This window comes from Camelus ferus, chromosome 20 (genome assembly GCF_009834535.1).
Source record: "Camelus ferus isolate YT-003-E chromosome 20, BCGSAC_Cfer_1.0, whole genome shotgun sequence".
NCBI classification, from domain to species: domain Eukaryota; kingdom Metazoa; phylum Chordata; class Mammalia; order Artiodactyla; family Camelidae; genus Camelus; species Camelus ferus.
The window spans coordinates 32,338,986-32,352,964 of NC_045715.1; the positions used below are offsets into that span (position 1 = coordinate 32,338,986).

At 37.3% G+C, this 13,979-nt stretch overlaps 1 protein-coding gene across 2 annotated transcripts in view; it reads left to right on the top strand.

Annotated features, from left to right (window-relative positions):
• CD2AP (CD2 associated protein) overlaps positions 1 to 13,736 on the top strand; it is a 91,005-nt gene extending 77,269 nt beyond the window's left edge. For both annotated transcript variants that reach the window (XM_032463213.1, XM_032463214.1), the window contains 5 exons: positions 1,422 to 1,534; positions 2,253 to 2,354; positions 3,417 to 3,598; positions 6,398 to 6,461; positions 10,774 to 13,736. In XM_032463213.1, coding sequence (XP_032319104.1) covers positions 1,422 to 1,534; positions 2,253 to 2,354; positions 3,417 to 3,598; positions 6,398 to 6,461; positions 10,774 to 10,815 — 503 coding nt within the window. In that variant the 3' untranslated portion in view covers positions 10,816 to 13,736. The remainder of the gene's footprint in view (positions 1 to 1,421; positions 1,535 to 2,252; positions 2,355 to 3,416; positions 3,599 to 6,397; positions 6,462 to 10,773) is intronic.
• The last annotated feature ends 243 nt before the right edge of the window (positions 13,737 to 13,979 follow it).

Here is a 13,979-nt window from a genome sequence, read left to right on the forward strand (position 1 = left end):
TGTGGTTTGTTATATCTTATCATTATTTATAGATAATTATTGAACGACTTAAAGACAAAAATTAAAACAAGCACATTAGATTGCCTGTTGTGATGTATTAAACTAGAGACTAGATGCAAGATAGAACACGCCAAGCAATCCCAGAACGTGAACATGGAAAAGAATTAACAGAGATCAGCAAATACTTACAGTTGTTTTAAAATGCATACTACCAAACAGTGATGACCTCTTCCTGTTTCACCTTTGTATCCTCCATCCCTTTAAAAAAATTCTCTAAATAAATTACTTTGAATATGAAAGTTGATGAATAAGCTTTGAGGGCAGTAATGATAAGTATCTTTAAGTTTCTTTTAAGAATTCTCTGAGTTTGCACATCTAAATATTTGACAGACAGGCAGTATAAACTTCCAGGCAGTGGTAATGTGAAGACTGATTCCATACCTGGAAGGCTAGGCTGCCATAATGAGTGATGGCTTATTGACTGTGATTCATAGCCTTAGTTTGGAATCTGGGCCAAAGGAAGATTATAATGACAAGTGGAAATGTCTGCAGTTACCCTTAGGGTTCTTACATCACTTACAGATATCTGGACTTCAAAATTAAAGATCACCTTCTTTAGCAAGGTTTTCTGGACCATCTAGGAAAAGGAAGATATTATATATACCATCATTTCAGATGTACAGATTACCCAGATTTGTCCTTAAACCCAAATTATTGAATCAGAGGTCAAACAGCCTTTGGCATTGGGGAAGCAAATGGATACTTTATGTGGCATTTTCCCTTGGTATCTGATTTGCCTTAGGTTTATAACTATCACTTAATTCCTACATATAATGTCTAAGCAGAAGTGTAATGAACTATAAACAGGTTGAGTCCCAGCTACAATATACTGTGCACATACATGTATACATAAAATTACACTCTCACTTTACATTAAGAAATGCAGTTGGGATGCAGCAGGGTCCGAGATGTAATTGAGTTTTTAAATTTTAATATTAGGATATTACTTGAATTTTAAAACAAATTTCATGTGTTAATTTTCCGATATGTTGTAATTAATTCTGAGTTGAAGAAATAGATCGTATTCTTTTTTAATAAGCAAGAACTTAAGATGATCTCTTCTTCAAACTACTACAACCTATGGTACAGATTTATATCTTTCAGTGAGAACTCTTATTGAGGTCTAAGTCTCTTTTAGAAACATGAACTTTATATTGTTAATATGTAAACTGTACCAGGTAAAGAGGATGTTTGTTTTTAAGAGTGAGTGTTGTTTTCCAAATGCATATGAAAAGCACAGGTCAACTTGTGAGTCATCGTGATACTCTTTAATTTTATAGTTTGTTAAAAATCCAGAGACTTTTTTTTTTCCTTTTAAAATGTAGTTATCTCTTAGTAGATATATTACTTCTATTCTCCAGATCTTATAAATTTTGATGACATAGCTTCCTCAGAAAACTTGCTACATCTCACTGCAAATAGACCGAAGATGCCTGGAAGAAGATTGCCTGGCCGCTTCAACGGTGGACATTCAGTGAGTGACATTTACTATTCTAAAACACAGAGAATTTAGCAAATCCAGAGTGCTTCTGAAGATAAGAATCAGGGGGGATTTGTAGCTCCACCAAAGTTTAAAAGTCAGGAAGATAGTTTTACTCAAGTGGCCGAGGGTTAAAAGAGAGGGGGAAAGAAACCTGTTCAGTTCAACAGGGCTTGGAATAGAAGTTTACGGAATTAGGAATAGAGTTGTCCATAGCCACACAGCACAGTGTCAGAAGGGGACAGGGAGATGGTGTAATCTACTCATCTGACAAAAATAATTGGACTTGAGTGGTATGTATATTCACTTCAGGAAAGAACAAGAACATTTTCCCCCAACAAAATCGTGTTTTTTGTAGTACTAATCCTCATCTCTAAATGTGTAACTTCTTTTTATGCTTCCTGGACATTGCGCGGGATACTATTACTACTTCAGTGTTAATATATTAGCTCTTAAGCACTATTGCACTTTTAAATTACCTAAGTAGAAAAAATTTTGGTTGCTCATGGGCAGGCTGCTTTCCCACCCTCTAGATAAGCAAGTGTGTTATTCAACATGAAATTATGTAACATCCTGTTAACGATAATAGACTATCTGGAACAGTAGCCGCTGGAAACAGTGATGAAAGTTACTTGCTTTATTCAGATGCTTACTAGCTTTTCCTTCTTTGCTGTTTTCTGTTTCTTGATTTTTTTTTTTTTTAATCATTCAGCCGACTCAAAGCCCAGAAAAAATCTCGAAGTTACCAAAAGAAGATGACAGTGCCAACCTGAAGCCATCTGAACTTAAAAAGGACCCATGCTACTCTCCAAAGGTGGGGCGCATTGTGGTCTAAGGTTGTATAATTTGTAGCGTTCTTTGTGAACATCAAAGTGATGGGATTTAAAGTATCCGTCGGGAAGAAGTATCTCTTCTTCCAAGAAATAAAATAATTCCTACTAAAACTAAATAAAAATAATTCATGTTAAACTTAAGTTATGTTCTTATTCTCTATAGATCTTTTTTGAGAAGAGTTACATTATTTTAAATGAGTAATACAGATGTTGCATATTTTATATTTTATAAGGCAGAGATCTATACATTTGTTTCCTTTCCCATTAAACATGCCTTTTTATGTCAGAAGCTGTTGCGTTTTTACTCCTTATGTCACTCCGTGCCTGGCCTGGTCATAAGCACTGAATACACACTGGAGTGAACGGTGGAATGCCTGGGTTTTTCCATCTGCTACATGGTGTTGAGCGTCTTTTCTAAACCATTGCACTGTAAGATAGTACGACCACAACTGACATACATATTTGAGAAGATCATGCTGCTTCCTCAAATTCATTTCAGGGCATTTGACTGAGACTCCAGTTTACCCGATACACTTACTCTGATTCTGCCAACTGTCATCAGTCTATTGAGATTTTACGTGCTGTTGCCTAAGTGAAATAGTAAAAGGGTGTCAGGCTGTGGATTCATTTCAATACCTCTTCTATGGACTTACTAAATTCTTCATGATTACTTTTAAGTGAAGCTATTTGCATATTCTAAATAATAACTATTTAATATGAGGTACCTTAATAATGCTGACATGTTCTTGCTTGTGGATGCTCCATAGGCAAACCATCCATAAGATAAATCTAATGAATTTTCCTTCCCCCCCCCTTTTTTTTTTTTAAGATAAAGCCCTTGACATTTCTTATAAAAACCTGTAGTAATTGTTTATTCTTTGAGTCTTTGGTTTTTCTAGTTGTGAACATCAAACTGCTTTTTGAATTTATCATTTATCTTGAAAGTAGTACATCAATTATTTATCTCCTTGCAGTAAAAAATCTTTTGAACTTAAATATAAGTACAAATAAAATAAACTTTTTCTGTTTTTTTCTGTTTTTAGCCGTCTGCATATCTTTCAACACCTTCAAGTGCTTCTAAACCAAATATGGCTGCTTTTCTAACTCCATTAGAAATCAAAGCTAAGGCAGAAACAGATGATGGGAAGAAAAATTCGTTGGATGAACTTAGAGCTCAGATTGTTGAATTGCTGTGCATTGTGGAAGCACTGAAAAAGGATCATGGGTGAGTGGCCTTTATTTCCCTCCTTGAGCACTACTTAAGACACGTGTAAAGAATTTTTCCAAACCGTGCCAGGCAAGGAAGTGATCTGCCAAGTTTCTAGTGTGAGCAACTTTGTTTTCAAAGAAATTTTTAATAGTGTTTCTCTCCTGTGGCAGAAAAACTGGAATTAGAAAGTGTAATAATTAGAAACTCTAATAATTAATTCTAGTTATTCTAATTAGGAATTGGAAAGCTTGGAATTGAAACCCTCATGCATTGCTGGTGGGAACGTAAAACGGTGCAGCCACTCTGGAAAACAGTCTAGCAATTACTCAAAAAGTTAAATATCATGTTACCATATGACCCAGCAATCCCCCTTCAAGTTGCAGTTTGTCCAACAGAATTGAAAACAAGTGTTTAAACAAAAACTTGTGCACAGGTGTTTGTGCAAGTCCAAAGCAGTGCAGACAACCCAAATGCCCATCAACTGATGAATGGATAAACAAGACGTGACGCACCTGTACCGTGGAATTTTATTCAGCCATAAAAAGAAATAACGTACGCACGCATGTTACAGTATAGATGAACCTTAAAAACATAATTTAAGGCTAGAAATGTCAAACACAGGTTAATTAGTCTTAAAAATATTAGGAAAAGCCATCTTGTATTTCGGATCTGGGGTGTATCTATGTGTATATTTGGTTTATGTCTCAGAGGATTTTGATCACTGCTTCTGCTGGGGTTGAGTTGGATGTTGTAAAACCAGTGTGTTGGGATAGGCAATCACAAGGTCCTTCTCTTAACTCTGAGGGGTTTTGATGATGGTGTGAGGTGAGACATACCACACGAGGTGAGAGTTAGGGAGCTCTTAGAGCTCAGGTAAGTTTGGAAGACCACGTGCTGGAGTCCTTTCCCTCCTTTTACGTGAAGAGAGAGGCTGAGGGACAGGTCTGCTCACCTGAGATCACACGGCTCCTGAGCGGCAGAGCTAGAACTCAAACTCGCATATCTTCGATTAATTCAGAGATCTTTTCTTATAATTATTATTATTTGAATTTTAAAATGTGTTAACACTTCAAACATAATTCCGCAAAAGCCAAATAGGTAAAGCAGAGCAAAGATCAGCTAATGTGACTGAACTGGGGGTGAGCGTTCAGGTAGGTGTTCTTTCCCTGTTTCAGCTTCTTCTGTAGCCTCTAACAGTATTTCTGGGAATATGGAGTCTGGTATAAAAGTGTTGCCAGAGACCACGGTACCACTGAGCTTGAATTTACCGTTTCTCCTCCAATTCTCAGTTGACATTGGGTTACTTATTAAAAACAATATTGAGATGAACAACATGTATTTGTAGTTTGCAGAGCACTTCTACAAACTTCTCTTAGAAACATAAATTTATCTTGAATGACTACTTAAAAAGTACATGTTATGTACATTTATAGCATATATAGAGAGGCAATTTGATACATGCTCTTTCTTGAATTCTTCAGTTTATCTTGTTTTGCAGTTGACGTGGAAAGATTTTGTTTGTAAATGTGTTTTTTAAAAGGTAACAAAAATGTGAGAGTAGTCCTAAATTTTCAGATCAAAAAGGAAATAATTAGAATAATGTAACTATTATAAGTACAGATAAATAGAGCAGGATGAATATTTTAGCAGTAGATCCTAATTTAGGTATAAATTAAATGTATAATAAACTTAGAAACTTGGAAAAAGAAAGCATTGTTTAATTTAGTGATAACCTTATGGAAATATAAAGTTAACTAGCTTAGAAGCACAGTTTATATCACATACCAAAATAAGCTAGGTAAATTTGACTTAAATATTATCTTTAAAATCACAGTCAGTAGAAAACAGTAGAAAATCTACTTTCAATGTAAAGAATTTTCTAATCATTAAAAACAGAAAAAATTAGTCTTGAAACTATGTAATTTAAAACTACCTTCATTTCTTACATGTTCTTTCTTCATGAGAGTTTTCATGAGTTTCTCAAGCTATTATTTCTGTTGACAGTCTTGAATAGAATTTTCCTAGGATGTATCAAGAGGATGAAAAGTGTCCATACTTTTGGATTTAGAAGTTTGATATACTGGTGTATTCATGATGTTGCATACAGTTTGTGTTCCTCCCGTCCGCTCCACCCCTCCACCCCCAGCCCCGAGAAACCAGCTAGCCCAACAGAACACCTGGACATTTGACTACCAAACACCAGTTATCAGAAGGAGGAAGATTTTAGCAGCATGGGAATGTTTTAAAATACTTTGTGAAAAGACGCATTATAGAACATTTACATCTATGGAGGGGAAAAGACTATATAAAGGGAACACAGGAAAATGAAAACATGAATTAAGGAAGAGGGACTGTTGGCTGAATTTTTTTGTTTATTGGTTTGATTTTGGATTTTAATATAATATTTAATTTAAAAAGCAGAGAAAGAGATATATAAAGTCCAAGTTATTCTATTAAAAACTATAATTTGCTTTGCATTGTGACATATTTTGACGTTTATTTTACCTAATTATTTGGGTGGTAAGTGTGTCCTGCCTGGGAAATGCATGATAACTGAATATGGAAAATTATCTGTATTCACTTAAAAATATCTTTCTCTCAGGTTGGTCTGCCATGATTTCACTGAGTTTTTACGTGTCATATTGAATCATTACAGCTAGAGAATTTGAATTTTTTCTCAATCAACTTGGCTATCACTTCCTTTAAAAAGTTTCCCCTATGTTCTAGGATATCAGGCCACAGAGATCCTGTTAACTTTAGTCAAATATATTGTTTAATTGAAAGACTTAACGGTAACAAACACTTTGTTTTTAGGAAAGAACTGGAAAAACTGCGAAAAGATTTGGAAGAAGAGAAGGCAATGAGAAGTAATCTAGAGGTAATTCATTTCTTCTTCCAGCACTGAGACGGTAGTCAGCATAGACTAGACATGTTGTTTCCAGCCCGGCTGGGTAATCGGTTCCCCTGCACATGACGCTGTCCTCCTCCACGCAGTCGGGCAATCCCCACTGCTCGGTAGCCATTTAATTAACCCCCGTTGACTCCCTGCCGCATTCCGTTCGTTCAGCACATGCTTTCTGAGCGCGGACTCGTAGGCAGTGCACGTGGACAAGGTATACACTCGTGCATAAAATGAACATGCTTCTTTCCTCCTAAAAGTATCTTGTTCTAGGCCTTTTGCACTCAGCACTGCTTCTTTCTTGAGCTGTAGTTCTCTTTTCTTCACAGTTAAACAGTTTTTTTCTTTTTTTCCCCCGGGGGCCGGGGTGGGGGTGGGGGGTGGGCGGGGGCTGGCTGCAGGTTTGCTGACTTTGATTTCGCAGTGAACTGAGTTCACTTTATAATGGTGATGCTGTCATCTTCACTGCTGGTGATTGACAGCTTCACTTATTTTCTTAATCTTCCTTATTTTTTTTCTGTCCTCTCTGACTTTAGTCTTTTATTGTATTTTTTCCTGCGTGTCTCAGAGAAAGTGTTTCCTGCCCCTGTGCAGAGACTCTCCCCATTCTGTGTGCAGCGTTTGCCCCCCTCCCTCTGTTTGCCATGCTCGTTACTTGCCCCGTTTCTCTGTCAGCACTGGGAGACAGAGCGCGGGCCGTGCTCTTAAACCTGGGCCCTCGTCCTGACTTGGAGCGCTGAACGGCGTGTGGCACTCAGGCGCAGCACCTTCTGAGCGCTGTCCCGCTGGGCCGCACAGCTCGAGAGGATTAGTGTTGCTATTTTAAGGGTGAGGAATCTAGGGTGTAGGATGAAGAGGTCGGCAGTGGGGCTGACATGTTTAACAGAAGCAGCCAGGCTTCCGAACCTTTGTCCTGAGGGATTCAGCTGCACTGCATGAACTCGAGGAAGTCACTTACTGCTTTAGCTTTAGTGGTTGAGATAAGACATGTGAAGGTATTTGGGTAAATTATCAAAACCACATTTTTACTCTTACATCTGACATGTCACCTTTATCCGCACTCTCCCTTCTTTTCACAAAAATACTCAGTTTTTCCCCTTGTTCAGAAAACAAAAAGCCCTCTTTTCGGTCTGGTTGCCCCCTTGATCTGTAGTTTTCTCTTTTCATTTGGGGTCCATTTGTTGCCAACCCCCACCCCCACCCCAAACAAAAAAAGCACACATTTGCAGTCACTGATTCTTCACTTTTTATTCAGTCTTTGACCAAACCTTTGCATTTTGGGTTTGCTGATGGCAACTCCTACGTCTCTTCAGTTTCTCCAGTGCCTCACAGTTTTACCATTGCCACCTTTTCAAAGTGTGTCTCGGTTTACTGGATGGGGATTCTTCTGTCTCTGACTTCTCCGGCTCTCCTAACCTGAATGAGACGTTCCCCCAGCGCTCCTGGCCCTCCTGTCGTGCACCCCCGCTGCTCGTCTGTACCCAGGAGTAACATGGTGGCCTCCGGTGCATCTTCCTTCGAAATCTGGTTCTTCTTCTCCCAGCTTCTACCCCGTGCTGCCAGCTATTAGTGTCCGCAGATGCTCCACTGCGAACGCAGACTCGGCATGTCCCTGTCACACTAGCACCTTCTTGTCTGATTCTGATTTTCTGCTTCTGTTGATGGTTTCCTGCCCTCCTGTCCTGCAGCTCTGGGAATTTCTGTTCTCTCCCGATTCCACTCACTTCCAGGCCTGCTGGCTGTTTTGCTCCCTGACCTTTCTCTCTTTATTCCCAGTATTCCTATCCCTTTTTCATGCTCTTTGTCTTCTGTTTAGCTTGCTTAAGTTTCTCTCATCCTTATCTTCATCTTTCCTTGCTCCGTATTTTCAAGAACTTCCTATTACTTGCTGAATAAAGTTCAAGCTTCTTGGCTCAGCGCCTGAAGTCTTTTATGTGCCTGGCCCTAGTTTAGCTTTCTTTCCTCACATGCTGATCCTCAGTCGTCCCTTACAGTTCATTTGTCTGAAATTTTACTCTTACTGTATTTTTGTAGATTTTCCTTTTGTCTCCTCTTCTCACGCGCAAGTTCTGTAGATCTCAAGGCCCAGATCGAACAATCACATTCATTGAGTTGGCCACCAGTCTTCTGATTAAAAGAGATTTTTATTATTCCAAACTCATGTTCTTTAGTTTGTAAGAGATGAATAAGTAATCATTTTCTTTCATTATGTACTCATTTTGCCCATTTTCTGTGCTGTTGGAGGTGGGATGTTTTCCTGCTTCACCTTTGCCCATAGCTCCTGGCACAGCCACAGTGCTGTATACGCATTAGACAGCTAACACATTTTTGTGAAACCAGTACATGTTAGAAGATACATTTTTAACATGTATCTTCTAAACACATGTTAAATTCCCAGTGTGAAACATGGTAGAAAAAAAATCAAAATGTTTCTCGACTCTCATTCCTTATATTTTATACATAACACATTTATATTCATATATGAAAATAATAAGATAAGCAAGAGGAACTAATGCAGTGTTACATTTGTGTATGTGATTTAGTTTGTCATTAAAATCATGAAAAGAGTCAAATGAATTATTTGTTTCTTTTTTGAAGAATTTTATTTGATTTTATTTTTGCAGCAAAATCAGCTGTTACTTAGCTTCTCGCTGACCTGTATTATAAGTTTGTTTTTTTAAATGGAGAAAGCTTGATCCTTGTATTTGCAAAAGCACACTTAATAAGGTGGTAGAGTTTTAGGATCATATGTTTAAAGGAGAAATTATATTTCACCCCAAATTAAAAATAGTGCTTTGAATTACTGTAACGTTAACCTAATACAGTATTAAATTTACCAAGGGGTGATAAAAAGGACTAATGATGAACGGTGAACGCAAGCGTGCTAGAAGAGAAAGTCCAGTAATGCAAGTGTTTGGTACCTAAACATGTGACCAGGAGCCGTCTGTAAGGGGCGTTACTGACTGCACGCAGAGTTACTCTTCCCCCCAGTCCCTCTCCTCCCAGTGTTTGTGTTTTCTTTGTTTTCTCTGCATCCTTGCACGTTCAAATTGGTACAGTGGTTAATGTATCTTTGGAATAGAGATGACAATAGCACATTAGGCTGAAGATTGAAGATACTTTGTCTCAATCCAGGCTGAAGACTAAGACTGGTTCCAGTCCAATGCTGTTAACGTATTTAGTTAATCATATTGGTCAGATAGTATCAGGAAAGATCGTGGAATTTGCAAACCATTCTCGAATGGTTAGGATCCCTTAGGAGGTGGTGAGCTTATTGAAATTGTACTTCTTGACTGTGGCAAAATGCTCATCATCTAACACTGAACGACTTGTTTGGAGTTAGCCACAGTGTGTGTTACTTCTGTGTGTTGCTGGGGAGAGGGGTGATGCTGTCAGGAGAAGGTAAGGCCTGTGTGTTTCTACATGCAGTGAAAGGTCAGGGATGATCAAGATGTCATCTAATTGGGAAGAGACTACAAAAGCTGCGGCCTTTAGAGCCTCAGACTCACCGGGACAGGTCTGCGCACCTACGGGCCTGGAGCTGCTGGTGTGGTGTTTCATCTCTTTGAGCCTCAACTTAGTCATTTGTAATACATCAAAATCAAATAGCTCTCTATAGTTACTGTGAAAATTTAAAGAATTTTTCTTACTTTCTTCTTAGGTTTCTCAAATTACGAATTTGTATTAAGTGAAGAATGTCTTCTGCCTGCTGGTGGAAATATTTCTAACCCATTGACTGAATTTTATATATACTCCTGGGCTTTAAAGGCGATTTAATCTAGAACATACTGTTTACAGTTGAGGAAATTAAGACCGAGTGAGGTTAAGTGATTTACCAATGGCACATAAGTAGTAAGTGAAAAACGGAACTAGACTTGTCCTTTTCTTTATTTGTAACTCCTCTGTGCTGCCCCCTTTGTTTAATTACAGGTATGTGTGCTTCTTAATTTGGTTTCAAGGATACTTCCGGTTTTTGTAGGGCTAATTTTCTTACAGATCTTTCAGAGGCTCACATGCTTTGCCGTTGTTCCGGCTGAAACAGCCGTAGCCGCTTTTTTGTTGTTGTCACCTGCCATTTAGGAACTTGTGTCATGACGTTTTCCCCCGTTGCCCTCTTCCTGTATTTATTGCACTGTTGTAAGTTGGACTTTAGAATGGAAATCAAAAGCCGGAGGCTTGAAAGTGTGATCAGATCTTAAAGGCACAGGATAAAGTAAATCAACTTTACTAGAGTAAAGATATTTTATCTGTTGCTCAATTTGTGTTTTGTGTTTTTTGTTTTGTGTTTTAGGTGGAAATAGAGAAGCTGAAAAAAGCAGTCCTGTCTTCTTGAAGTGACACTCACCCAGTGTTCTTAACGTTCCAGGGATTCAGAAGCAACACTATGAACTTCAGCTGACTTGTTACCTAAAAATAAGAAATGCTGATGTCATAATGGATATGAGTATATGAACTATTATATCTATAGAAAAGTGTAGGGGAGGGTGACTTTTTATATATATATATTTTGTTTTGCCTATATGAAAAAAACGAGGCCTTATTTCTTACGTGCTGGGATTGCAAACTTTTTTGTTTAGTTTGCTTGAAAATACTACTGAATCTGTATAGAAAGGAAAGAAAGTTCAGAATAGTTTTTTTATTGAACTTGTAGTATTATTTTTAAAGAGATCTATGCTATAAATATGGTGATATCTTTACAAGTAATCTGTAAAATATACTATTTGGGGGGACAGTTTAGCTTTATGGTAGCCACACTCACTACTTTTCCCGTGACACATAAGGGATATAAACTTTGTATATATATATTTTTTACGTTGAGCTTCTCACCCAGGATTACACTGTCGTGCCTGTTTGTTTGCAGTGCTGTTTATACTCTGGGTGATGAAATAGGAGTTTCCGAGCTATAAACCAGATTACTCACCCACGCGTAGATTAATAACTAATGAAATAATCAAAATAATTTCTTCAACTTCTAGAGTATTTTATATTGCTTGCACTATAGGATCCACAAGTGGAATTTAGTTAAGATGTACTGGATTGTTAAGTATATTGGGGGAAATAACGAGCTGTATTTTAAATCCATTTGGTCTCAGGAACTAAACATGTCAGCTTCACCCTGCACTTGTCGTGCCTGGAAACGACAGCACATGTAATATGCAAACGCCAGCTGTATTGCTCTACTTTCCTGCTTGTTTTATAGGCTCGAACGTTACTCATTTCATGATCTTGTGATTTAATTCTTCACGCCCCTCCCTCTGATTTGTGATAATGGTAACCCGGGAGAAACAGGGCTCCAAAGCTTTCAGAACCTCAGTGTGCAGTTTCATACTTCCAAAAATTAACCTTGTGTAACTTACCTGATAGACTGAACTGCCTGGTGGAGATGTTCTGGGGTGTCATTTAGGTACCAACTTTATAAAGAGTGTGCAGTGTATCATAAAGTGTAACATTACAGCTTATTTAAAACCAAAAATAGTTGGCCGTACTCAAATGCATTTTCCCAAATGGACGAATAGCAGTTTCTTCAGTCACTTATGAACACTTGAACGTTTTAAGATGTTATGTACAGATAATGTGTCTCAAAATACATGGGTTTATATTAAAAGTAGAATTTTTGATTTTTTAATTTGCAAAAAAATCATATTTGAAGGCTTATTACAGCAAGTGACTTTCAGATTTTGAGTACCATCTATCATGCTTCCATTTTGTGTTCATTTAAACTGCCAAACCAATTTTTCCCTATTAGTTTTAATCTTGTAATACTGAAATCTTGTGTTAGTGAGATTCTGTCATATTGTTTCAGATAAAAGTAAAATAGAAAATAATAGAAACTCCAGTATATAATTACGTAATGTAAAATTCACAACTTAAATTCGTGCTGTTGGGAAAATTGGATTGTGTGTCGTGTTATGTACATTTTGATTCTTTAAAGTCCGTGGGCTCTTCTGATGAGGTCGCTGCTGAACAAAATTGTTTATTCCTGTTCTGATGTTTCTAAATGACTTGTCAAATGAATGATTTTGTTCTTCTTAAATAAATTAGATCTTATTTTCTTTTAACATGAAAGTCCTTAAGTAGAAATAAAGGCAGTGTATCTTAGAAATCAACTCCTAGCTTTATGACTGGAAAATCTTATCAAGTGAGCCCTCCCCATCCTAATAACGGGGTGGGGGGAGTTTCCAGCAGATTTCAGGCTGTTCTTAAGGTTTTTGTTGGTCATTCTCTCACTAGTGCATAAAATCAAGATGGTCATGAGTGCTGAAAGACATTTAAAGTGTGTGTTTGTACATTCCTCACTCGGAATTGAAAAGTAACGAAAGTAACTGGGTCTCTTTTCCCGCCCTTGACCAAGTTAGTAAAGAAAAGAAAGCCAAACAAACTCAAAGGGAAAAATGATTAATCTAGCAAGTTACCAATGTCTGCTCTTGATAACAGGAATTGTATTAATTCCCGTTTATAAAGTTCATATCACAGAATGGTCTGTAATAATAATAGCTTTTACTTGGAGGTAAATCTTTTTTTTTTTAATGAGTGAGTATAAATGACAGACTAGAGGTGAACAGCATGACATCTGTTGTTGCCAAATTGTTAGTGAATGTGGTGTTCAGGTTTGCTGTTTGAAACACGTAACATTACTAATTTTCCTAATTATATTTCGATATTAGGAGTCTTGTGTGTGCATGCGTGCGTGCGACCACGAAGCTGTGGTCACACTGTAAAGCTGTTACCTCTTAGAAAATCTAAGTCTGAAGATAGAAGAGAGAGTGGGCCTGGCGTAACAGAGGGTTCTCTCTTAATGCTTCTTACTATGATCACAGGAGAAAAAACCCAAGTGCTCTCTAGACGTCTTGGTAAAACATCCTATGCTTGCGTTTAAACTTGAAATGTATGAACAGAATGAGACAATCAGTTCAAATCAGAAATGAGAAGTGTTAAAATTTAATGGCCTTGTTTTGCTGTAGCAATAAAATGACCAAGTGCAATGACTTGATTTAATAAAATCATCTTTTGAAAGTTGCTGCTATGAATATTTTTAGCCATAAAATTTTACCCTTGTTGTAGCCTGACTTGCCTTCAGTAACTATTCTGTAATGCAGTTGGCGCTGTGGTATTCTAACATTCCAAAAAATAATAATAATAATATATATTTATGGGGAAACTCAAAACAGTATACTTCACTTGTTTACAGTAGGTGCTGTACAAAAAGCATGCTTCTCTCTCAAAAAGGAAAATGAATAAAGAATAGTATTGCCAGTCGTGTCTTTATTGGTTATTTTTTCATTAACTTCATTCAGCTTATGCTTATTGCAGAGTATGATGGGAATTATTTTATGTTACTGTGAGTTTTCCAAATAAAAGAAACCATGTAAATAGTAAAATGAAATCATTAAAAGTTCTAGTGCCATGTGACATTTACTGAATCTCTGTCAGTCTTTCACCTGAGACTGTGAGATTAATAATTCCTACCTCACAGGATTGTTGGGAGAACTTGAAATG